This window comes from Panthera onca, chromosome B2, assembly GCF_046562875.1.
Source record: "Panthera onca isolate mPanOnc1 chromosome B2, mPanOnc1 haplotype 2, whole genome shotgun sequence".
Taxonomy (NCBI): Eukaryota; Metazoa; Chordata; class Mammalia; order Carnivora; family Felidae; genus Panthera; species Panthera onca.
Window position 1 is genome coordinate 16,598,105 of NC_138343.1, and position 25,093 is coordinate 16,623,197.

The 25,093-nt window shown below is 41.0% G+C and overlaps 1 protein-coding gene across 6 annotated transcripts in view; it reads right to left on the reverse strand.

The window, feature by feature from the left end:
• The window catches only part of HIVEP1 (HIVEP zinc finger 1), a 146,982-nt gene that overhangs the window by 69,015 nt on the left and 52,874 nt on the right, over positions 1 to 25,093 (reverse strand). For all 6 annotated transcript variants that reach the window (XM_078446635.2, XM_078446636.2, XM_078446639.2 and 3 more), the window contains exon 3: positions 2,269 to 2,322. In XM_078446635.2, coding sequence (XP_078302761.2) covers positions 2,269 to 2,322 — 54 coding nt within the window. The remainder of the gene's footprint in view (positions 1 to 2,268; positions 2,323 to 25,093) is intronic.

Consider the following 25,093-nt stretch of genomic DNA (forward strand, 5'->3'; position numbering starts at 1 on the left):
TCTGCCCCTCCCCCATTCATGCTCTGTCTCTCTCTGTCTCAAAAATAAATAAAAACATTAAAAAAAATTAAAAGAAAAGAAAAAAAGAAAAAATAGTGAAAAAGTATCTGCCCTAGATGAATCATCCTAATAAAAATAACAACAAATTTTTACAGCATATTATCCAAAGGAAGAAATGAATTTCCTTTAATCAGCAGGTCGGCCAGCAAAGATTTGAGAAATCTCAATACTTTTATTACTGAAAAATTTTTATCTCATATTGTTAAAGACAAAATGATATTATTCCTTAATTATATTTGAGAGGAAAACTATTTCATTTAAAAAAAAATTTTTTTAAGTGTTTACTTATTTGGGGGGGGGGGGGGAGGGAGGTGTGAGCAGGGGAGGGGCAGAGAAAGGGAGACGCAGAATCCGAAGCAGGACCCAGGCTCTGAGCTGTCAGCACACAGCCCGATGCAGGGCTCGCACTCACAGACCGTGAGATCATGACAAGAGCTGAAGTTGGACACCTAACCGACTGAGACACCCAGGCGCCCCAAAAACTATCTCATTTTTAATTTGCCCCGAATGTGTACGTAAAAATGAAAGCCAAGTAGTAATTCTAGGCAGCGAACCGCACAGAACAATGCTCACTTGGTATTCATCCTCAGTCTTAAATAAGTGTAGCCTGCCAAGTGTAGCCCACTGGATTATTCTGAAACTCATTATCCAATTTCTTTTTCTAGAACCTTTGTTCCGCTTCCTCCTTCCTATAGGCATTTAGTTCACTGTTCTTAAAATTCTTTGCCACGGGAGTAAGAAAGAAGGAAACGCAAAACAAGCACACATTTATTTTTCTCCTTGCAGCAGCTCTAAACCCTTACTGGATGTAAAGCATCTCTTACAGCCTGTGTGTCTTACATGCTTTATGTCTACAGCAATGAGGGAAGGGACCTTTAGTCAACCTTGGAAAGGGACAGCATGGCTATAGTGATTTCTCTGTTCTTTCTAGGCTTTTCTGCAAGAGTATCATTAAAGGATCCTGTTTGTTATGGACCTTCCAGATTGCATGGAAGAAGGGGGTGCGAGAAGAAGAAAATGGAGAGACGCTTCAAGGTTGCTGCACATCACAACATAACTCTTCAGACCAACGCCACAGCACCTTGGAGGTTCGCAGGTTGGTCCAAGGGATGGAAAACCTGAATAGCCAGAAATATTTCTACTAAAGATACTTAGCTAGGAACCTAAATCGATTTAAAAAAAAAGAAAAAAGACTTTCCATTGGATTCATATATAGGTAAATTGCCGTCAAAATATTCCACTATAATTAGAAAATATAATAAGGACAAAGAAATAATAAGTCATGAAATATAAATGCTATAATGGGAGCTTTAATTATATCCTTTTAATCGATTTTACTCATTAACATACAGTGTTGGGAGACGATCCACCTGTCTTCCCCTCTCCACAGACTATTTAATATTGAATGCATTTTTCATATTATCTGGAAAAACGAACACTAGGTTTTCTACCATGAAAACCAATTTTTGCCTTTAAATTTTTTATACAAAATTACAACCATTGTAATTAATAAAAACCATAAAGCCATATAAAGGAAAGTTAAGCTTCCTCAGACCCTTCCTTCCACCTTTGTAAACATATTTGTGTGAAATGTGTATAAATATGTAGGCGTGTATGCCTTTGAAATTTGATTAAACTTATAAACTGAGATATTTTACAAGCTACCGTGCAATTTCATTTTCCTCATTCATCAATAAACCACCACTGTCAATTGAAAGAATTAACATTTCTTGAAAAGGTGCATAATATATCCCAAAATACAATGTATTAAACTGATTCAACCATTCTTTCCCCTGAATAGCATTCATATAATTTTATCTATCTTGGGCTTTCGTCATTACAAAAAAATACTGCATCACAAGAACATACAGAGATAGGCACATACATGTTAAAACACAGGCATCATATTGGTACTTTTATTGCTATGGGACAGTCCCATAAATAGGACTTTCAAAAGAGATGCAACGATCTCTCATAATCCTACCAGCAATATCTTAATTTGTAGAAACAGTTACAGAATAGCTACAGAAGTAGCTAAAGCACTTCAGGAAGTAAAGTCCATATACTTTCAGGTATCAATCAGTATAAGGTGATTTCTAATTCCGTGATATGTTTTCACTGATAGATTTAGTAAGGCTGCAATTATAGGGATCTGAATAGGAATCTCTGTTAAGAATACAGAATACATTGGGGTTGACTTTAATTTACCTTTTTTTGACACTTCTGCCCCATTAAGTTCTTTTTGTGCTTCTTCAATTTTATCTAAGAAAAACAAAGAGATTTTACAAATCAATGCATCATATACAAATAAGAATGCAGTAAGACAAACACACTACTTATACAAGGAGCCTCATACATAGTAATCAATATTTATTGAATTACTTATGAAATAAATATGTGTAAACTGTTAAAGTAATGACATATTCCTTATTTTAAAACTGAATATATAATTTCAATCACATCTTTGTCACAAGGACCAGTTGCAATCAATGAATGTTTCCATAATGCAAATAATTAGTGCGTTTTAAATACTGAACGATAATTAACACATGTTTAGGTGCCTAATAAATACCTAAAAATAAAGCTTTCCTTATAAAGACACATGAATGCCCAGTAGTGATTTTATTAGAGAGATGTAACAAATGCCTGCTAGCTTAGAAACAAGTCTAAACGAAGTCCATGGATGGCCTAAAACCTATGCCAAACATGGAAGAAGGAAAAGGAAGAACCGGACAAGAAATGAAAGGAGAAGCAGAAGAATAGTGGAATACCAGTCCCTCTTGCCAACGGTTGGTACCAGGATAGTTACGTATGAAGTGTGGGTAGCCGACTGCAACAGAGAGCCACTCTATCAGAGTAATGACTCTAGAACTGTTACATGTGAGCCAGTTCTGAAGATCAGGTGTAACCCACAAGTAATAAAGGTGCAACCCACAAGTAATAATTACCAAGGCGCGGGGAGGGCTGCCCCAGGAGCGGACAGGAGAGGGTGATGAGCGTGGGCCCAGAGCCTGCAGTTGTTAGAGCTGAGGCCCGGAGCACAAGTGGATTTTGTAAAAAAGCGTGTGTTATACTTTGGTTAACAATTAATGTAAGGGCGCCTGGGTGGCTCAGTCGGTTAAGTGTCAGACTTCGGCTCAGATCGGAGTTCGTGAGTCAAGCCCCATTTCCGGTTCAGCCGCTGACAGCACAAAGCTCGCTTGGGATTTTTCTCTCTCCCTCTCCCTCTCCCCCTCTCCCACATGCGTGCATTCCCTCTCTCTCAAAAGTAAACATTAAAAAAAAAAAAACAACGATTACTTTATTTCTATTTTTTTTTTAACGTTTTTATTTATTTTTGAGACAGAGAGAGACAGAGCATGAATGGGGGAGGGGCAGAGAGAGAGGGAGACACAGAATCGGAAGCAGGCTCCAGGCTCCGAGCCATCAGCCCAGAGCCCAATGCGGGGCTCGAACTCACAGACCGTGAGATAATGACCTGAGCTGAAGTCGGATGTTTAACCGACTGAGCCACCCAGGCGCCCCACAACGATTACTTTAAATTGTATAAGGATGTACTTATTTGATGATGAAGACAATAACTAATTCCAGCTTTAATACAGGGGCCTAAGTACTCGTTATAATGGTAGAAGTTACAAAATTCCCAGGGTACTTTCTTGTACTGAAAAGAATACAGTACCAATAATTACATAATATTTTAGTTAATGCATGGAAGTATCATTTAACAATTTTCAAAATACCGGTACTTCAGCCATTTACGCCCTCTGGCGTCCACCGCCAGTTCCCAAAATGGTCTCCAGTGCTAGGCCTACCGCCACTGGCCAGGCAAGATCAACTTCCAAAATGCTGATCCTTTTCCAAACAAATAAAAGACACGGATCCCCGCCACAGGGGCCCTCTCAACCACCTGCTTCTTCTCCCATTAACCTTGAGGAAGAAGCCAGAAAATTCAGAGAACCTTCCATTTTCTGATCAAACTTCTTTTAATCACAGGTTGATTCACCCGGTCGGCAAAATAAAAGCGGAGTGGGAGCAGCAGGAAAAACGGAGTCGAGCTAGCTTGAAGTATTAGACACTGTCAGCACTGGTCAAAAATAAATTTTCATCCTGATAAGTGTATCCCCACGGCAATGTCCTATTTGTTTGCTAATTATCAGATCCAGCATGAGATCTACAAGTAGAGGTAACCTAGAGAAATATTACAATTTCTCTTATTCACAAATTTTAGTTATTTCTCATGAAATGACAAGTGAACTGGAAACGGTCCTAAAAAAAGAAAAGAAAACAAAACAAAACAAAAAGCAAAACACCTCTTATTAAATGTAGAAAGTGGCCTGCATCAGCAGTAATTTTATTTCAAAAAGAAAACTACCAAATGCATGGATGAAATCTATGTTAACGTAAGTAACAAAAGGACAAGGGCTGCTTTTTAAAAAAGTAAAGTATATGAAGTATGCTGTATACCTTTAAAATGTAAAGAAACAAACCATGAATTTAAATACACAGTCCTTGAGAAACATAAAAAGGAAAAAAACACTCTCATTTCTATGCCAGCAGTCCCTCCAAACTTAAGAACCATAAATATATACATACATATTATATATATTCTAGTAGTAATGACTGTGTTTGTTTATGCACACATAATTTGGCATTATACAATAAAACACCTTTTTTTATTAACAGAAGCGATTGTGGCTCAAAGCAACAAAAACTCATGATTTAACACATATTTAAGAATAACTGCTATTCAGTACACTGAGGTTTGGCCACCTTCTGCTTGCACTGGTAACATAACAAATTCTTAGAAAAATGACCTCAATTTACATGTGATCACAAAATACTGGTCTTTGTTGTTGAATTTTCAATTAAGTTGCTTTTTTCTCTTGATAATAACTCTGCATAAATCAGCAGATTTAGGACATCTACTTTGGTAGGTATAAGTATCTACTTAAATTCTTCTACCGAAAGCCCCAGTTCAATAGGTAAATACAATTTTCATTTAGAGAGCTTGTAATAGTATTAAAAGCCTTTGCTTCAATTTTTAGAGAAAGTCCTGTTTATATTTATATATTTAAATATTTAATATATATATATATAATTTATATATATATTTAAATATTTATATTTAAAGACAGGCTTTCCTGGAGGGGCTTACAGATGATCATACCCTTTAAACAATCCCTTGACTCTCAATTTGAAGGTAAATATAAAGCCCGGGTTCCGCTGTGTGGCCAACTCACAAGGTCCTCCTCGGCCTCACCCCCCAGCCCCACTGCTGTTTTCTTTCCAGCTTCAGCCGCCCCCTCGGGGCAGGCCCCGTCAGATCCCACCCCATCCCTTCTCTTAACACCCTCATTCACAGTCTGTCACTCCCTGCTCTGTGCCACCACCAGACCTTGCATGCGGAACCCTGTCTCTCTGCGGTGACCTGTCTCATGATCATTAGTAATCATGACGATACGATGGCCCTGCATGATTTACTGATTGGAGAAATGCTGGCAATAACCTGCCAGGCTGCAGAGAAGCGCTGGTGCATTCTGAGAAAGAGAAAACGGGATCCAGGCACACAAACTTACAACCGGCATTGGGTGGTTTCACTGAAGAACCCAGCATCATATCCTCTTTAACGTTACAGATGATTTCGACATTTGGGAAGCTGTATGCCTACCGTGAAAAACACTTGAGTGAACTCTTTCTTACTCCATGCGATCAAGAACAAATGATCTCTACCTTCATTTTACTAGCTCATCCTTCTCTGCCACTTTTCGGATCTGTACCTAATAACCCCGGCTCTAACACCACAGACTCTCCCTCTTCCCTTGGCCCTAAAAGCACAAAGCACAAAAGCTAATAGTAGAATCGTATGAAGTAGATCCTAATGAACTGTAAAAGGCACCTCTATTTACTGAAAGAGAAGCCATCTGATTGAAAAAGGATCACCATATGCGACTGTACTATTTTTACTACTAAATAAGCATAACTCCTACGTCCCCTCGTTACCCGTCAGCACAAGCTCCCTTACTCTTACTGTTAACTGCTACAGCTATTTCAGTAAGACTAAATATAGACAATGATGTAATGTTAAGAACGCATCTAATACCCATACATGCTTTTAATTTTTTTTAATGTTTATTTATTTTGAGAGAGAGAGAGAGAGAGAGAGAGAGAGCGAGTGCCAGGGAAGGGCAGAGAGACAGGGACAGAGAATCCCAAGCAGGCTCCGTGCTGTCAGTGCAGAGCCTGATGTTGGGCTCGATCTCATGACCTGAGCTGAAATCAGGAGGCTGACTGAGCCACCCAGGTGTCCCCAATACATGCTCTTCTAAATGATACTTGTCCCTGGTGTTCACTACTAAATCAGCTAAGTAAGCCCACATTTGTAAGTCACACATTTTAACCTGTAGTTACACATCTTTGTGCCTCTGGACCTGTGTCTTTCAGGAAGAGGACACTGTGCAATAATGCTGAAAATGATTATCCAGACCAGTAATATTTCAAATTGGAAAATACCTTGCCTGAAGTATACAGGGAAAAAAATACAAGACTCAATTCTGTGCTAATAAATTTGAAAATTGTGATTGATTAGTAAAAGGTTCCAGAGAGCATGAAATTACTCAACTTGATCCAGGAATAACCACGGATGAAACGAAGAAAGTTACCAGAGGACGACAAAGAACTACCTTGTTTAAAGGTTCCAGGCCCAGATGCTTTTGTTATCAAATTCTTTCCAATTCTGAAAAGTAAAGCATTTCCTAAAAAGTTTCAGAGCACAGGATAACACAAAAGCTGTTCTAAGTCATTTTATAAAGCTGATATGGCCCTGACATCAATGTGACCAAAGGGGAAGAAAAATCAGCACCACAGACAAGTTTCCATATATGAATATGGATTTAACAATCTATATCAAGGGGTTCCTGGGTGGCTCAGTCAGTTAAGCATCCGACCTCAGCTCAGGTCATGATCTTACAGTCCATGAGTTTGAGCCCCACATCAGGCTCTATGCTGACAGTTCAGAGCCTGGAGCCTGCTTCATATTCTAGGTCTCCCTCTCTCTCTGTCCCTCCCCTACTTGTGCTCTGTCAAAATAATAAAAACACATTTAAAAAAAATAATCCTTGGAACAGAATAGAGAACCCAGAAATGGACCCACAGATGTATGGCCGGCTAATCTTTGACAAAGCAGGAAAGAATATCCAATGGAATAAAGACAGTCTCTTCAGCAAACGGTGTTGGGAAAACTGGACAGCAACATGCAGAAGAATGAACCTGGGCCACTTTCTTACACCAGACACAAAAATAAACTCAAAATGGGTAACAGAACTAAATGTAAGACAGGAAGCCATCAAAATTCTAGAGGAGAAAGCAAGTAATAACCACTTTGACCTCAGCTGCAGCAATTTTTTACTCAACACGTCTCTGGAGGCAAGGGAAACGAAAGCAGAAAGAACTATTGGGACCTCGTCAAGATAAAATGCTTCTGCACAGTGAAGGAGACAATCAGCAAAACTAAAAGGCAACCAGCAGAATGGGAGAAGATATTTACAAATGATATATCAGATAAAGGGGCAGTATCCAAAATCTATAAAGAACTTCTCAAACTCAACAGCCAAAAAAACAAATAATCCAGTGAAGAAATGGGCAAAAGATGTGAATAGGCTCTCTTCTAAAGAAGACATCCAGATGGCTAACACATGAAAAAATGCTCAACATCACTCATCATCAGGAAAATACAAGTCAAAACCCCACTGAGGTACCACCTCACACCACTGAGAATAGCTAAAAGTAACAACTCAGGCAACAACAGATGTTGGCGAGGATGCGGAGAAAGACGATCTCTTTTGCACCGCTTGTGGGAATGCAAGCTGGTGCAGCCACTCTGGAAAACAGTATGGAGGCTCATCAAAAAATTAAAAATAGAACTACCCTACGACCCCCCAATTGCACTACGAGGCATTTATCCAAGGGATCCAGCTGTGCTGTTTCAAAGGGACACATGCACCCCCATGTTTAGAACAGCGCTATCGAGGGGCGCCTGGGTGGCTCAGTCGGTTGGGCGGCCAACTTCGGCTCAGGTCATGATCTTGCGGTCCGTGAGTTCGAGCTCCGCGTCGGGCTCTGTGCTGACAGCTCGGAGCCTGGAGCCTGTTTCAGATTCTGTGTCTCCCTCTCTCTGACCCTCCCCCATTCATGCTCTGTCTCTCTCTGTCTCAAAAATAAATAAACGTTAAAAAAAATTTTTTTTTTTTAAAAGAACAGCACTATCGACAATAGCCAAAGTATGGAAAGAGCCCAAATGTCCATCGATGGATGAATGGATAAAGAAGATGTGGTATATATATATACAATGGAGTATTACTCGGCGATCAAAAAGAATGAAATCTTGCCATGTGCAACTATATGGATGGAACTAGAGGGTATTATACTAAGCAAAACTAGTCTGTCAGAGAAAGACAAAGATCATATGACTTCACTCATATGTCAAATTTAAGATACAAAACAGATGAATATATGGGAAGGGAAGCAAAAGCAATATAAAAACAGGGAGGGGACAAAATATAAGAGACTCTTAAATACAGAGAACAAACTGAAGGTTGCTGGAGGGGTAGTGGGTGGGGGGATGGGCTAAATGGACAAGGGGCTTAAGAAGGACACTTGTTGGGATGAGCCCTGGGTGTTACACAAAGGGGATGAATCACTGGATTCTACTCCTGAAATCATTGTTGCGCTGTATGCTAACTAACTTGGATGTAAATGAAAAAATAAAAATAATTAATAATTTAAAAAATAACAATCTACACCAAGAAGTACAGGGGCGCCTGGCTGGCTCACTGGAGCATACGATTCTTGATCTTGGGGTCGTGAGTTTGAGCCCCACGCTGGGGCATAGAGATCACTTAAGAAAACTTAAAAAAATTAATTTTTTTAAAAGAAGTATATTCAAAGTTTGGAAAGCCACACCCAAGTAGGGTGTGAAATAAGTATGCAAAGATATTTCAGTATTAGGAAGGATATTGTTGTAACATAACTGCAGCAGGACAATGGAGGAAAAAGGTAACAATGTCCAGAACGGACTTGACTAAATCACATCTATCATTAGTATAAAAACAAAAAAACTACAAACAAACAAAAACCCGCCAACAATAAATAGAAAAGGATAGACTTCACCACATAAACCAAGTATTATTCTAATAAACACGCTAAAACAAAGAAACTGACCACTAATCATGTTCTCATTTCCTTGAGGAAGTCTTCCCCAACCCAGTCTCCTACCACTGGTCTGCACCCCCAGCGCTGTGCTCTCACCCCCAGAGCAGTGTTCACCACCGCCAGATCTTCTGGGATGATTTCTACAACGTTAACACACAGGATTTATTCAATTCAGAATATATTAGCTCCCCGTGTGCTAGCCTAAAGATACACAAAGATGAGCAATTCTACGTGCAGGAACTTACAGAAGGAAACAAGCCATCTCTCTACACGCGTAACAGTGTGACTCTACCCACAGGGTGCTAAGGGAACACAGAACGGGGAGATGTGGCCGTCTTGGCAATGGGAAGAGTCCTGAAACAGCTTCATGGATGAAATATACACAGGCTGAAAATAAACAGAAGATGAGTGGTCTCACCATGGAGAGTGGATGAGGGCATTCAGGTAGGGGATCATGAGGAGGTTGCAAAGGCAAAGAAGAAGACAAGACAGTGTGTCAGGAACTCAGAGCAGTTTGGAAACAAACCTGGAGAGAGCAGGTCTAAAGATACAGGATTGGGAAACTGCCATCTTACATATCTAGTAGTTAAAACTATACCACAGAGTTGGTGGAAGTGAAAATATGACTTACTCTCTGAAGTGATCTGGCCATAGGTAGTGAAGATCTTTGAAAACCCACTCGTCCTTAAAATTGTGACTCAACTGCTGGAAATCTAGACTGAGACCATGAAAGGAGTGGAGCAAAGGCCATTCATCACGGTGCTTCTTCTACTATGAAAAACTACATCATCCACAGCGCCTGGGATAAAGTAGGTGTTCAATAAGTATCCGTTGAGTGACTACTTGAGAAATGGTCAAGTAAATATGGTACCTCCATATGACAGAATATTAGAAAACTATTATACTATAGGTTTCTGGAAGGAGGACCTACTGAGCCAATAACTACAGTAATGGTGGCCCCAGATTATATAAATTTTAAAAGATTTGACAAAGGATTTTAACGGGCCACCTACTCTCCAGTTAAGAATCGTGGCACACTGAGAGGCAGCTCCAACTGTTCAGGAGTAGGCAGAAGAAAGGGAAACCCAAGAAAGAGACAAAAACAAAACACAACAAAAGGAACGCATGAAAAAATTAGAACCAGAAATAATTTTAGTCACAGAGATCAAGAGAACAGTGTTTCATTGTCAAATCGGTAGATGAGGCAATCCAGAAAGACTGAAAAAGCTTCCACTGGGTTGAGCAATTAGGAGGTCCTGGCGATGCTTCGCAAAAGCAGGAGGTGAGACGAGGAGGCTGGGGGGCCGAGGGCGGAGGTAGTGATGGGACGGGAGGCAGAGAAGAGACGGGGCAGAACTATATTTCAAAACATTCAGTGGAGAAGAAGAGAGTGAACTGGGGAGCCACTGAGAAACACAGGGTTAAGAGAAAGACGTTTGGTATGGTTTTCAAAGACGTTTATAGGCACAAGGTGGGGAGCCCATAAAACGAGAGCAAAAATAAAGGGAAGAAGAGGACATATGCAGGGGCAAGACCCTTAAGGAAGCAGAAAAGAGCATCCAGAGTCTAGGAGAAGGGCTGGTTTTAAACAGGGGGAGAGCCAGGGCCATCCTCTGAGGTCACAGGGAAGGAGAGGAGAAGGTACGTCAGATGAAAAATCTACCGATGGGAAGGATGAGTTTGACGGAGCGCAGATCCAATGGACTCGATTTTACTGAGAGAAGAGGCACAGCGTAGCTGGCTACAAAGAAAACGGAGCCCAGTGTTTCTGGGACAGGCCTTCCAGACTGGCTAAGGTGAGCCAAATTATTGACGCGAATGGAAGAGCTGACCGGTTTTAAGGCCCTTTTATTTAAGGACAAATAAAAGCTTTTGATGAACAACAACTAGGGAATCTGTGAAGTAGAAACCCACGTGTATCTGACGGCTCCCATGTGCACAGCAGTGCTGTTTATCCTAACAAAGTCTGGCAACCTGCATGAAGGATTGGAGGAGGAATGCCAAATTTGGACTTTTCCAGGGGGAAGGACGAAAAGAAGGGGGAAGGCGCTTTCCAGGGGGAAGGACTTTTCCAGGGGGAAGGCGCTAGAGGATGGTTCCTGCAAGCAGGCAAATACACAAGATGGGGTAGTGGCTCGGTGGGTGGTGGGTCAGGAGGAGCGGAGGAAGGAAAAGATGGAAAAGTGAAGGCAGGGGACAGGGAGCAGGACCAAAATGTACCATAAAATTCCAACTGTGAAATGCCTAGCCTTGCTGTACTTCCACGCATATAGAAAAGTATACCTTTATGTATTTTGCAGAATTGTCCATTTATCTTTCGGAAAGCATATTTCCATTGTGACACTGAGAAAAAATTAAAGTTGTTCAAAGAGAAAAGTTAAAAGCTTCACCATGCTTTTAAAATTATGGATCAAGGGTGCCTGGGTGGCTCCGTCGGTTAAGCATCTGACTTGGGCTCAGGTCATGATCTCCCTGTCTGTGGGTTCGAGCCCCGCGTCGGGCTCTGGGCTGACAGCTTGCAGCCTGGAGCCTGAAGTCTGCTTCAGATTCTGTCTCTGTCTCTTTGCCCCTCCCCTGTTCATGCTCTGTCTCTCTCTTGCAAATATAAACAAACGTTAAAAGAAATCTTTTAATAAATAGATAAAACTGTGGGTCGATGAAATGCAACATTTCTTCTATAAGAAAATCATCTTGATAGCAAAACTAACTATGGGATAACAAAATGTACACAGACACACTGTGAATATGTTACCACTAAACCATCTCAGGCTTTTGAATTATTTTTTGTCTCTTAATAACATATACCTGGTTTCACTTTGCAGACAGTTCCTTAGCCTTGATGAGCAGAGCTAAGTATTAGGCCACTGTATGCTAACTACTTAGCATAGTGGGGTAACTATACCTTTCCACCCCTAGAGGGAGCTGGGAAGACCACTGGTTTTTAGAGCTGAGCACACGTTTCCTAAGAAGTCAAAAACTAAGCAAACTCCCAGAGTCTCCCTCCTGAAACTTCACCCAGGTTCAGAACCCACGAGAAGTTCCATCGAGGAGGCTAAGTCTGATGCAAGCTCCATCCTCAGACGGCTGCCAAAGCAAGGTCGGGTCCCTCAGGGCCACCCTTCTGGCTCCTGGCTTCTGCTCTTTCATGCATCACCTAGAACAGCAGAACTCAAGCTCTGCTCCCTTAGTACTGGAGTCATTTTAAAAGTCTTCATATGAAGGCTGCACCCCACATCAATCAAATCAGCATTAGAAGTTTCCCAGGTGATTCTAATATGCAGCCAAACCTGAAAAATCAATGTTCTGTAAATTACAGATATTATCAGGTCAGGATTCAAAATTGTACAAAACGCAAGCAGTTAGGGAAAAAAACGTCTTATCAGCTGGCTCCTTGAAGCAACTTTTTATCAAGCCACAGGGACGGGGAGCAAGCAGCGTCTGCCTTATCAAGGGAGCTGCTGATGTTGGGAGAGACCAGGGAAGATAAGGAAGGTCAAATTCCATGTGTAGTTCATGGCTAAGGGGGTGCAAGCAAAGTATACAGCTAAGGTGCAAACCCAAAGCATACACTCCTAATAAGCATTATATCACAGATAGATCCATTTATTCCCAAGATGAAAATCGATCTCCACCTGAAAAAATGTATGTTTGGAAACACAGAAACTATTTAAACGTAATAAGCTACCGCACAAAGATGCTAAAATTGACATGGGATAATACAGTTTTCCAATAATCACATTAAAACACGTGGCCTATTTTGGTTCAGATATTATTATTGTGAGAGTATGGCAACACTGGTATCCTCATCCCATTTGATGCTTTCTGATGTCGTGGATGGGAGGAGGTAGTCATGGTAACTATGATGGGGAGAGAAAGGAATATGAAGACAGAGCGTTCTTATCCTGAGACGTTAAATGCCAGGTTCCACTGAACTTGAGTTACTAACCCAGTAACAGATTCACACACATACACATACATGTGTATGCCTCCATGCACACACACACACACACACACACACCCCAAATTCAGGGGTAAGCATGTAAATATAGAGATGGCTGAGAGACACCCAAGAGGTATGGATCTCAAAGTCTGAAAAGAACTCTTCTGCTTTTCAGGCTGGCTATCTGCCTCATCCCTAGTCAGCAAATAACACATCTATTTTCCCTTTAATTTTTTAAAGGCCTCTTATTGAAAGAAAGAGAAGGGGTGGGGGAGGGAGCGAGGAAGGAAAGGAGGAAGGGAAGGGAAGGGAAGGGAAGGGAAGGGAAGGGAAGGGAAGGGAAGGGAAGGGAAAGGAAGGGAGGATTTAAATACAAAATGAAGGACTTAAATACAATTAATAGCAATACAACCGCTATTATAGGGCAAAAGCACAGAAACTAAGCACAGTGAGCCACACACCTCCTATGTGCCTGGGGACCCTTCCTGGGATAGCCTCCTCACCTCTCACCAGAAGTCCCTCACCAGGAAACGGTCAACACTCACAGCATGCCCAGGACCTTGGCAAGTATAATACGGGCTGGGGTAAAGAAGTTTGCTATTTCAGAGTTCTGGTTCCACTGGTTCCACCTTGTGAGCTCTAGTTACTTCAGATACAAATAAATCTATATTCTCTAAGAAGCGGGAGAAAAGGTTGGGGTGGGAGGCGGGTGATGAAGACTAGAAATGTGAGGGAAGAAGGAAAGCAATACTGGAAATAACCGCCCGTATTCCCTTCGGGTAGAAGAAAAGTATTTAGAGACTCACAAGACTGGACACGGAAGTACGACAACATTTCCTCTAGAATTCTAATTGGATGAAATGTCAGTCTGGCCTAAGGAATACTTCCATATCTGGGTTTCCCGCTGTACATCTGGCAAAGAGCTATGACTTATGGTCTTCCCAGCTACCTGCCACTGGATTGATCACCACTGTGTTGGCTCCTTCTGGGCCCGTGGATGTGCCCGCTCTACCCCCTCCCCTCATGAGTCTAGACGTTATGTTGCAGTGGTTCAAGCCCTGGCCTGCTGGTTCATACACAGCATCCCTTCGGCAAGATTCAATGCTATGGAAAGACAAACTCCAAGACATCTACGCCACAGTGAAGACCCTGGAAAGGCCTCCCTCTGCATGACATTGAGCAGTTAACTGCATTCTAATGAAAAAGGAAACAAGATTTTTTTTTTTTTTTGGCTTGTACCCCTACCGCAAGTTTAGCAGATACAATACACTTATCATGTAATGCATGGGTATGGCCACCTCTCAGGATTGTATTTAAAGTGATTTTATCGGGGGTGCCTGGGTGGCTTAGTCAGTCGAGCGTCCGACTTGGGCTCAGGTCATGATCTCACAGTTTGTGAGTTCGAGCCCCGTGTCGGGCTCTGTGCTGACACCTCAGAGCCTGGAGCCTGCTTCGGATTCTGTGTCTCCCTCTGTCTCTGCCCTTACCCTACTCATGCTCTGTCTGTCTCTCTCTCTCAAAAATAAACATTAAGAATATTTTTTAAATGATTTTATCTGATTTTGTCTTTTATTTCCTTGTGAATTTTTATTTCAAAGAACATTCCATATTTCAAATCTAGAAACATGCATTTAACTAGTAACTCAAACAAAATAAAGCCATAAATGCCATAACTGGACAATTTTTTTTTTTATTTTTTATTTCTTTAACGAGAGAGAAAAAGAGTGAGTGCACAAGCAGGGAAGAGGGAGAGAGAATCTTACATAGGTTCCACACCCAACATGGAGCCCAACGTGGGGCTTGATCTTACAACCCTGAGATCATGACCTGAGCTGAAATCAAGAGTCGCACACTCAACCGACTGAGCCACCCAGGTGCCCCAGTTGAAACAGTTTTTAAAGAAACTTATTTATGTATTCGACCATCTACAAACAGAACCACTGGTAGGAAAAGTCTAACAGAACAGAGAAACTAGTTTCTCTGACAAATGTGCAAAGAATAAAAGAATTAGGAAGGGTACCAATACATCAAAAGAACATAAAAGACATATCAAACTCTAAAATACGTGGACCTTATTATTAATGCCCTGATTCTAACAAAATGCTTTTAAAAATTATGATACTGTGGAGAACTGGAAATTTAAACACTGTGGACATTTGATATTAAGGAATTACTGTTTGTTGTTGTTTCTTTATAAAGATGTTGTGATTATGTGAAAAAAATATTACTTAACTTTTGGAACTTATATAAAAAAGCATATTAATGAAATGGTACATCTGAGGTCCGCTTGAAAACATTATGAGGTGGGGGCAGGGAGAGTGCTCACAGAGTAAATGAAACCTGACAGGCTATCAGCTGTTAACCGCCAAAGGTAGATGATAGATAAGAAGAGGTTTATTATACTATTCTATTTTGTAAGCATTTTAAAACTTCCGTATTCAAAAGTTTCTAAAAGATGCGCAATTTAAAAGAACTGAAAGAGTACTGAAGTATTATTAATGTGTTGTTATGGCATCATAGTTCAAATAATAACCATAAGCAAGAAATGAGATACAACAGGGTTAAGTAAATGAAAAGCATCCATGGGCTCAGCACGCAGGGGTCATTCAATGAAGGTCACTGCCCCCACGAATAATCAGAAGCGATTATTCTGATCAAATAATTGAGGAAATCAATAATTTCAGAGGAAATCAAATAATTTCTGAACTACCACTAGGAGTCAGTTTTGTACACACCAAAGCTGAAAGGGGTATCCAAAAGAAGAGAAAATGATTTCTAGAAATTTGATATCCAGTGTTCTTAATTCCTTTGGGTGTGGCAGGGGAAGGATAAGAATTTGAAGATTGGCAAGTTTTCTAAGATACAAAATTAATGTACATAGTATTCTTCCAGTTGTGTCAAAACAAAATGAGTGTGTGTGTGTATGTGTGTGTTATGGAAGGATACAGAAGTCACTTCTGCTGGTATTCAGAGCCACCCCTGAGGAAAGGGGTCCAGATAAGAAAGATATATTTCATTGTATTTTTAAAAGTCTTTTCTGTTTGAATCTGTTAACATTGTGAGATTTACTTAAGTTCTGAAACTTAATCAAAAATATACGGTATGAGAATAACACAATATTTCAACTACATAAATTGACCACTGTTAGTATACTGGCACATCAGATTCCAGGTTGTTTTCGGTGTGTATACACACACACACACACACACACACACGCACGCACGTGCCCGCGTGCACGCGAAGTGAACACATACTTTTTAAAATGAATTGATGCAAGAAATAGACAAGACACCTTTTTTAAAATTGGAATATCTTCATCCTACTCCAATACTGACCCATTACTTTTTAAAATTTTTTTAAAAAGCTACTTAAAAACAATAAAATAAAATTTCAAAATGTCTCTATTAAAAAATCCTATGACCATTGTGTAGCCTCTGCTAGACAGTGAAACACACACACACACACACACACACACACACACACACACACACACACACTTCCATATGATCTCAGGGACTGCAGCAATCTACAGAGACCCTAAACCCAGGTTAGGAACTTCTGACGTGGACCTGATCTACACTATTACTACTCTTTTGCATTCTAAGTGAGGAAAAAAGGTAAATTTTCACAGTGATACTAAACATGTTTTCATTTTTTCAATTGTTAAATTTCCCCCCAAATAATGTAACAATATAGCTGTTACTAGTACAAACTTTTCCTATGTGGCCACATGAAAAAAAAAAGAGGGGGGGGGGGCGGAAGAGTAGGCTCTTGTAATAAATAATCTGCTCTTTTTCTTAATTTCCCAGTCCTGTTATATTTAACAACTCTTTACAGAGCAGAGGAGAGTAGACAGAAAAGAAGAAAAAAATCACTGTTCTCAGGACATCAGGCATTGTGCTTGGCACAGTACATTTCATGTCATCCTTAGAACCTACCCTATGCAAAGATCTGATCTAGATACAGTATCTTCCTTGTGGAGCCCGAGCTCTAGCACAGATGAAAATATAGGAACCGAGGAAAATACAGGACTATAGTAGTACCTATAGCATATGATAAAAAATGGTAACCTCACAAGAGGAAGAGGAAAAAAGGACACGAAGCAAAGCTCTCCTAGTACATGCTCAACCCATAATCCATCTGCTTTTGCTTACAATGGTGTGCGACAGAGAATGCTATATGGTAACAGCTTCCTCCACCTCACCTACAACCAGCGGCCAGTCAACCTGGGACACCAAACTCACAAACCAAAAGGATTGGAGGATGATCTTATTCCTCCACCATGCCAATCGGGAGGCTTCCCAGAGTCTCTTAAGTCTTTAGATAATCATCTTACTAATATTATAAAACTCTTCCACTGACAGCAAGAATCTATTACCTACCTATTTAGGATTTCTGGCTTCTGGAAATGGCAGAATGGCTTACACGGGACTAACTCTCCCGTCAATACAATAAAAGCGTGTACAAAATATTACACAAACAACACAAAGAAAGGTACTGGAGAGTGACCCAGAGCGGGCAGAAACCGGATGGGACGTGACCTTGGAAGGGGAAGCAGCAAGCAAGGGAAGGTCCGCATTTCGTCGGCCGTTTCCCCAGGGGCAGTCACCAGTCCCCGAAAAGCCATGGCTGGCGCAGCCAGCAGCAGTTACCCCGGGCTGAGGAGACAGAGGTGCAAGTTGGAACCACTGCAGGAGCTGGACACTGAGGGCAGAGGCAAATCCCAGGAGAGAGGGAGCCCCAGAGAAGAGCCTAGAACCTGTGAGCAAGCCCCTCAAATCCTTGGCTGAGTCTTCAACTGCTTGTGTGGAGGGTAAGGCTTTGAGGGACCTAACGGAAAGCAACCCACGGGCGGGCCGAAAGAGCCGAGCAGAGTAACAGCAGCACCTACCGGTGTCAATGTGGAGGCCACCAAATTTGGAACTCAAATCGTGCCACATTAGAAGATCCACATTAGAATACAAGGCAAACACCTTGTACTTCCAAAGAAGTCCCCGTAGGCCATGCCTTGGGGTTAACGTCACATCCTAGCCTCGGGGCACATGAAACAGACCTACTCTGGGGGCACCCGGGTGGCTGTGTCGGTTGAGAACCTGACTCTAGATTTCAGCTCAGGTCATGATCTCACGGTTTGTGGGTTCAAGCCCTGTGTCAGGATCTGTGCTGATGGTGCCCTCTCTCTCTGTCCTTCCGGCATGTGTATTCTCTCCCTCTCCCAAAATAAATAAATAAACTTAAAACATTAAAAAAAGAAAGAAAGAAAGAAACCTACCTACTCTGAAAAGCCTCCACAAATTTCGGAAGATAGTACTTTCACTGTCTGCTAGTACAAAACTCAACAATCCTCAGATGACGATAAGGGAATCCAGACCTCTAGAATGTATCCACACATCGTTCTGTATACAACAAAAAATCAGGACGCGTGTGAATCATGAAATTGTTACACTTAGAGAAGGCAGGAAAAAGGATCAGACCTACAGATGACAAAGATGTTGTAATTAGCAGACAAGGAATTTAAACTAACTATAATATATGCCCAAAAAGCTAGAGGCAAAAAAAAAAAAAAAAAAAAAGGCGAATCTTGTGAAGAATGAATAGTAGGAGAATTTCAGAACACATATAAAAACTCTAAAAACGGCGGAAATAATATCAAGAAAAATGCCGTATCTGGGGGGGGGGGGGGGAATTCACTGGATGGTATTAAGAGCAGATGAAACGCTACAGAAGAAAAAATTAGTGAACTTGAAGACAAGTCAAAAGAAATCATCCAGGGGCGCCTGGGTGGCTCGGTTGGTTAAGGTAAGACTTTGGCTCAGGTCACGATCTCACTGTTCCCGAGTTTGAGCCCCATGTTGGGCTCTGTGCTGACAGCTCGGGGCCTGGAGCCTGCTTTGGATTCTGTGTCTCCTTCTCCCTCTGCCCCTCCCCCCGTCAAAAATAAACATTAAAAACATTTTTTGAATTATCCAAACTGAAGCAGAGAGAGGGAAAAAAACAGAAAAATAACATAGTTTCAACACTCCACGGAACAGTACCAAATAATCTAACATATATGTAACTAAAATCCCAGAAGGAAAGGAGAGAGCAAAATGGGAAGAAAGAATAGCTGAAGAAATAAAGGCTGAACTGTTCCCAAATATGACTAAAAACATCAACCTACAGATCCAAGAAGCTCGGTGAGCCCCAAGGAGGATGAACAGACAGAACGATACACAGGCATGTCCTAGTGCACCTGCAGGATGGGGGGGGGGGGGGGGGGAGCGGCAATAGATTTTAAAATGCAGAAGAGAAAAAAATGTCAAGCTAGGATACTATGTTTAGCAAAATTATCCAGCAAACATGAAAGCAAAAGAAGGCATTTTCAGCTGTTAAAGGTTGAGAAAACCCGTTACTAATATTATAAGCAATGCTAAAAGTGGTGATTTAGACCAAAGGGAAATGGTAACAGATAAAAATATGTATTTATAGTAGGGGCCAGCAAACTGTGGCTCCTAAGTCAAAGCTAGACCACATCCAGTTTTCGTAAGGCCTGTGCAGGACTTTAAATGTTAAAAAAAAAAGTGGGGGAGGACAAGATGAATATGTGATGGGGAATATACGAAGCCACAAAGCCTAAAATGTTTACTATCTGGTCCTTTCCCAAACAAATTTGCAAGACCCTGATTTATAAGAAGAAAGAAGGCGGGGGAGACTTTGGGAGGGTGAGAAGAAGAGAGACAGGACAAATAAAAAGACTATGGTTCTCTTTCCTTCAATTCTCTAGGACAATTGGCCATTAAAGCAAAAATAGAAACTGTGTATTAAAGGGTTTATAACATACACAGAAGTAAAATATATGACAAAAACATTTACTCATCTAAAAATGTCCTCAAGCCCAAGGCCATCCCTAAATAATGAACTCATCCAATTCTGAATCTTAGTACCTCAAGCTATTTTGTAGTATTTCAATAAGTTTTAAAATAGTAGATTGAAACAATTATTATATTTTTTTAACTTTTTAAAGTTTATTTATTTATTTTGAGAGACAGAGAAAGCGTGCACAGAGAGAGAGAGAGAGAGAGAGAGAGAGAGATAGAGAGAGAATACCAAGCAGGCTCCGGACCGTCAGCACAGAGCCCGATGCGGGGTGAACTCACAAACCGCGAGATCATGACCTGAGCCAAAACCAAGAGTTGGACACTCAACTGACTGAGCCACTCGGGCGCCCCTGAAATGATTATTTTTTAAAAAACACAAACCTGAAATAGATGGTGTGTTCCCAACCTAATTTCTAGTACACATTACAAATAGCGAGTATGTTATCAGCTATGGCAATCTTTCGAGAAACTGAAAGCATCCTCTCTTTTTCAAGTGCTTTTTAAATAAATTACAAATTATTTCATCCTATTAAAATCTACTGGCAAAGCATGAGCTCATGTAAATCCTGGGGGACGTGAAAAAGCTTCTGGGAGGCAAGAGCATGAAGAAAGCAGGAATAAGCATGGAGCATGTGGGGCACAGAGAGTAGTAGGTGGTGGGGTGGGGCAGAAAGCAACTCTGCAGGGTGCAAGGAGAATGTGGTGAGAAGTTAACGTATCAGGAAAGTCATCAGAGCGTCTCAAATGACATGGAAGGTTCAGGTTTGCTGGTGGGGTGACTGATGGTGCCACTCTGCGTGTCACAGAAGCAAATGACCTGCTTTCCCCCACGTCCATCCAACACCTGACAACGCGCACATATGACAGAGCAAACATCCTACTAATATTCAGGCATCCGCCGGTCAATTACCAAATGAACAAACGAATAAAGAACCAACCATGGTTTATTGGGGATGGGAAGCAGTCCATATGCAGACATGATAATGAGCCTGGAACAGGAGTCCGAGGGGATAAGGGCTTATTCCAGGAGAGATACTCGAAGGGAAGCTGAATAGAACACTACAGACTGGTTGAGGCTGGACATAGAGATTTGGAATTAAGAGTCTAGACCCACTTCGTGTTTATTTTTAATAGATTCTGGTCTGTGTTTTAGCATGTTTCATCACGAGAGACAATTGGAAGTACTTTCTCTCTCACACTATTTCAAATATATATTCTGTAAATAATACTATTATGAGTGAGAAAACTTTAAAGATCAGCAATAAACTGACAAAGACAGTGACCTAATGGGAATAAACGAGAACCTAAAATCCTGCAGGAGGTTTGCGGGAAGCCAAATTTGATCAGTCATCAGCTCAAGAGGAGATGTTTTCCTACCGGTACGGCTTTTGCTTTCAATTTCAGTTTATAACTGCGGGGATTTGGGTGATGACTTCTTGGAGTATGAGAATCCCAAATTTATTTATTTATTTTTTTAACGTTTATTTATTTTTGAGACAGAGAGAGAAAGAGCATGAATGGGGGAGGGTCAGAGAGAGGGAGACACAGAATCTGAAACAGGCTCCAGGCTCCGAGCTGTCAGCACAGAGCCCGACGCGGGGCTCGAACTCATGGACCGCGAGATCGTGACCTGAGCCAAAGTCGGCCGCTTAACCGACTGAGCCACCCAGGCGTCCCGAGAATCCCAAATTTAAAAAGCATCAGAGGTTCAGACCAGCATATATGATGTAATTCAGCTTTTTTTTTTTTTCTTTTAATGATGTTGCCATGTCTACAGAAACATTTCTGAAAAAGTGACAAAGATATTAGTATGAGTGGCTACCTCTCGGTGTGACAGGTTCTTTATCAGAACAGAGGCAGGAGAAGGGAGGAATGATACATATATTTTTTATTATACATGCCTCTGTACTAGTTGATTTAAAAAAAAAAGTATATGTATTATTCATAATGAAGATGTATTACTTACTCATTTAAATATATATGCAAGTAGAAAGCTGTATGTATGAACATGTATAAGCACGGGTAGCCAAATCAAAAACAAAACATGAATGCCTCAATCCCCTAAGTGTATGTAAGTGCTTACTTACACGCTTAAGAAATACATATACTACATATATGTTTATTATCCATATATTATACACACACACACACATATTAAATAGATATTCATGCTTTCATATTTTGTGTCAGTAGTCTCACCTAAACTCTACATTATCCCATGTTTTCAAAGTATTTGATGTCAGTTTCCTCTCTGCAAATTGGGACACTTGAACATTTGCCAAAGGGCAAAAATAACGTCACACATTGCAACACACTATCCTTTACGCTTCCCTTTAACTCGTTCAATTCAACATGCTAGTCAAAATATTCAGAGGTCACATAACATATCTGTTTTTCCACCTCAAAGCGGTCCAATTTGCATCCGTTCCAAAGGGTAATTCCCTCAGCAGCAAGAATCAGAAGGTAAACGGATCTGAAAAAGTTGAAGTAGGCGGTAGAGGGAAGGGAAAGGAAGGTGAAAACAGACAAAGCCTACCAATTTTAGTCATCAACTACAGATACAATCTGGAAGGGGGCAATCAGAGTTGAAATAAACCAAAACACCCCAACATTTTGTAGTTCACCAGGACCAAGTTAGGGGCCACTGACAAATATGGACTCCTGTAACACCTAACGCCCTCCGCTGTCCCTGCCACAGCAGTCAGCTCATTTGACTGTGAGCAATGGCCTGCTAGGGGGTCTGCTTCCTCACTGGCCCACAGGTGGCTGCTAACCACCCCTGACTCCCAAGCACAGCACTGGACACACAGCAGGTCAACTGCCCAATAATCTGGACACTGGCACCTGACAAATGCCATAACTCCTGACCATTCGACACTGTATAAAGCTACTCAAAAGCAGGGAAGAACTCAAATGCGATAACCCCAAGAAAAATAACCTTACACAACACGCCCACAGTTAAGATTAGCTACCTCTTTTAAACAATCCTTATTATCTTTCCTGTGCTGTAAGTGACTAAATGATCTAGAGTGAAATAACTTTCCAGTCAAGAAGTCCTACGAGAAAAACTCCCCAACTTTTCACAGAGATAGATGAAAATATATAAAATACAACTACTTCCAGTTACTAATATTCTCTGCCATAATTTTTAATGTGAAAGGTATTAACTTCTGAGACAGAGAGATGAAAATATAGAAAATACAACTACTTCCAGTTACTAATATTCTATGCCATACTTTTTAATGTGAAAGGTATTGACTTCTGAGTGATCTAGGTCACTACAAACACAAAATGGTGGAGAAACACAGAAATGTACAGGTGGTCCGCCAGGTGATTCGCAGAACTGACCATGAGGTCAATCGTGAACTTAAGAGTTAGCTTTTGGGACGCCTGGGTGGCTCAGTCGGTTGAACGTCCGACTTCGGCTCAGGTCGTGATCTCGCAGTTCTTGAGTTCGAGCCCCACGTCGGGCTCTGTGCTGACAGCTCGGGGCCTGGAGCCTGGAGCCTGCTTCAGATTCTATGTCTCCCAATTTCTGCCCCTCCCCCACTCATGCTTGGTCTCTCTCTGTCTCTCTCTCTCAAAAATAAACAAACATTTAAAAAATTAAAAAAAGAGTTAGCTTTTTATTACTGGCCAACACGCTCAGAAAGCAGTTCCCTAAATTGATTTTTAAATAAATAGCACTTACAAAATATATCACCAAATCCTCTGATTACATTCAATTATATTTTAGGAAAATAAACTCAAATTATTGTTTGAGGCTATCAGCCTGAACAGTCAAATCACAGTTTATATAATTTTAGATGCTTGTGTATGTAGTTGTGTATAATGGATGATGTATGTGTTTGCATTATATGTATGTTGGATATATACATATTACCTTATTTGAAATATGCCCACCATGCCATTTTAGGTGTATATACATATATATGTCTTCCATTTATTAGCCTTCATTGTTATCGAGTAATAACACATAAGATAATGATAGCACTGGGCCCTTAGTACATTTAAGTGATTCTGAATAACTATTCATGATGAATTTTACAATGCATCAAATTCTCAATCTAAATCTTTACAATTCAATCACACACACACACACACACACACACACACACACACACACACACAACTCATGCTTTAAGCAATCATCACAATTGAAACAATGAACAAATGTCATTTTTTTCCACAGAGGAAGTACTTGGCTACCTCCCACACTTGCAAGGACTCGGGCCAAAAATAACAGTAATTAGGCTTGTAACTTCATATGTATGGATCTGATCTAGTCGAGCCAAAAATAGTTTTTCAGTCATTTGTCAACTGTTGTCATTTGCTTTAGAGGCTACTGTATTATTACAGACCGGGTTAAGCAAATCATGGTGAAAACACACTAGAATATAGCTGACCTCGAGAAAATGTACAGCTCTTTTTCAATTATAATATTGTAAACCCTGAGAGATCACCGTGATGTAATTACTTCGGATAGCTAATAAAGCTAACTCTTTTTTGCGACTCCCTAAAACATTAGGTAAATAAACAAGCAAAACAGGACTGGCACACATACACGTTTCTTAAAACTGATGGAGAGATCACAAGTTTTCTGTTCCAAGCCACCTCTAGGAAACCTTCCTCTTGAATGAGTGCCACTGCCTTTTGCGGATGCCCACAACATCGGCCTGCCTTTCCCCACCTCTGTTTCGAACTCACGGTGTTCCTTCTGCTGCTCCCCTCACACCTTCCTGGAAGCCCCCAGCCTCCTTCAGACCCTACCGGGGAAAGAGCTCTCAGGAAGAGCTAAAATGTATGTGTTCACTGGGTGCTGGGCACTGTTAGAGGAATTCATGTGCACCAACCGAGTCAATCCTCAGAAAAAAAAAAAGAAAAAAAACCTAGCTGGTGGCTGCTTTCCAGAGGAGCGAACCGTGGGGGCACACAGAAGGCGACGTCACAGAGCTAATGAGAAGTGCCAGGTCTGAATCCCGGCACACGGTCTTCCAGAACGTGAACTGCACCCTACGCCTCTCTCATG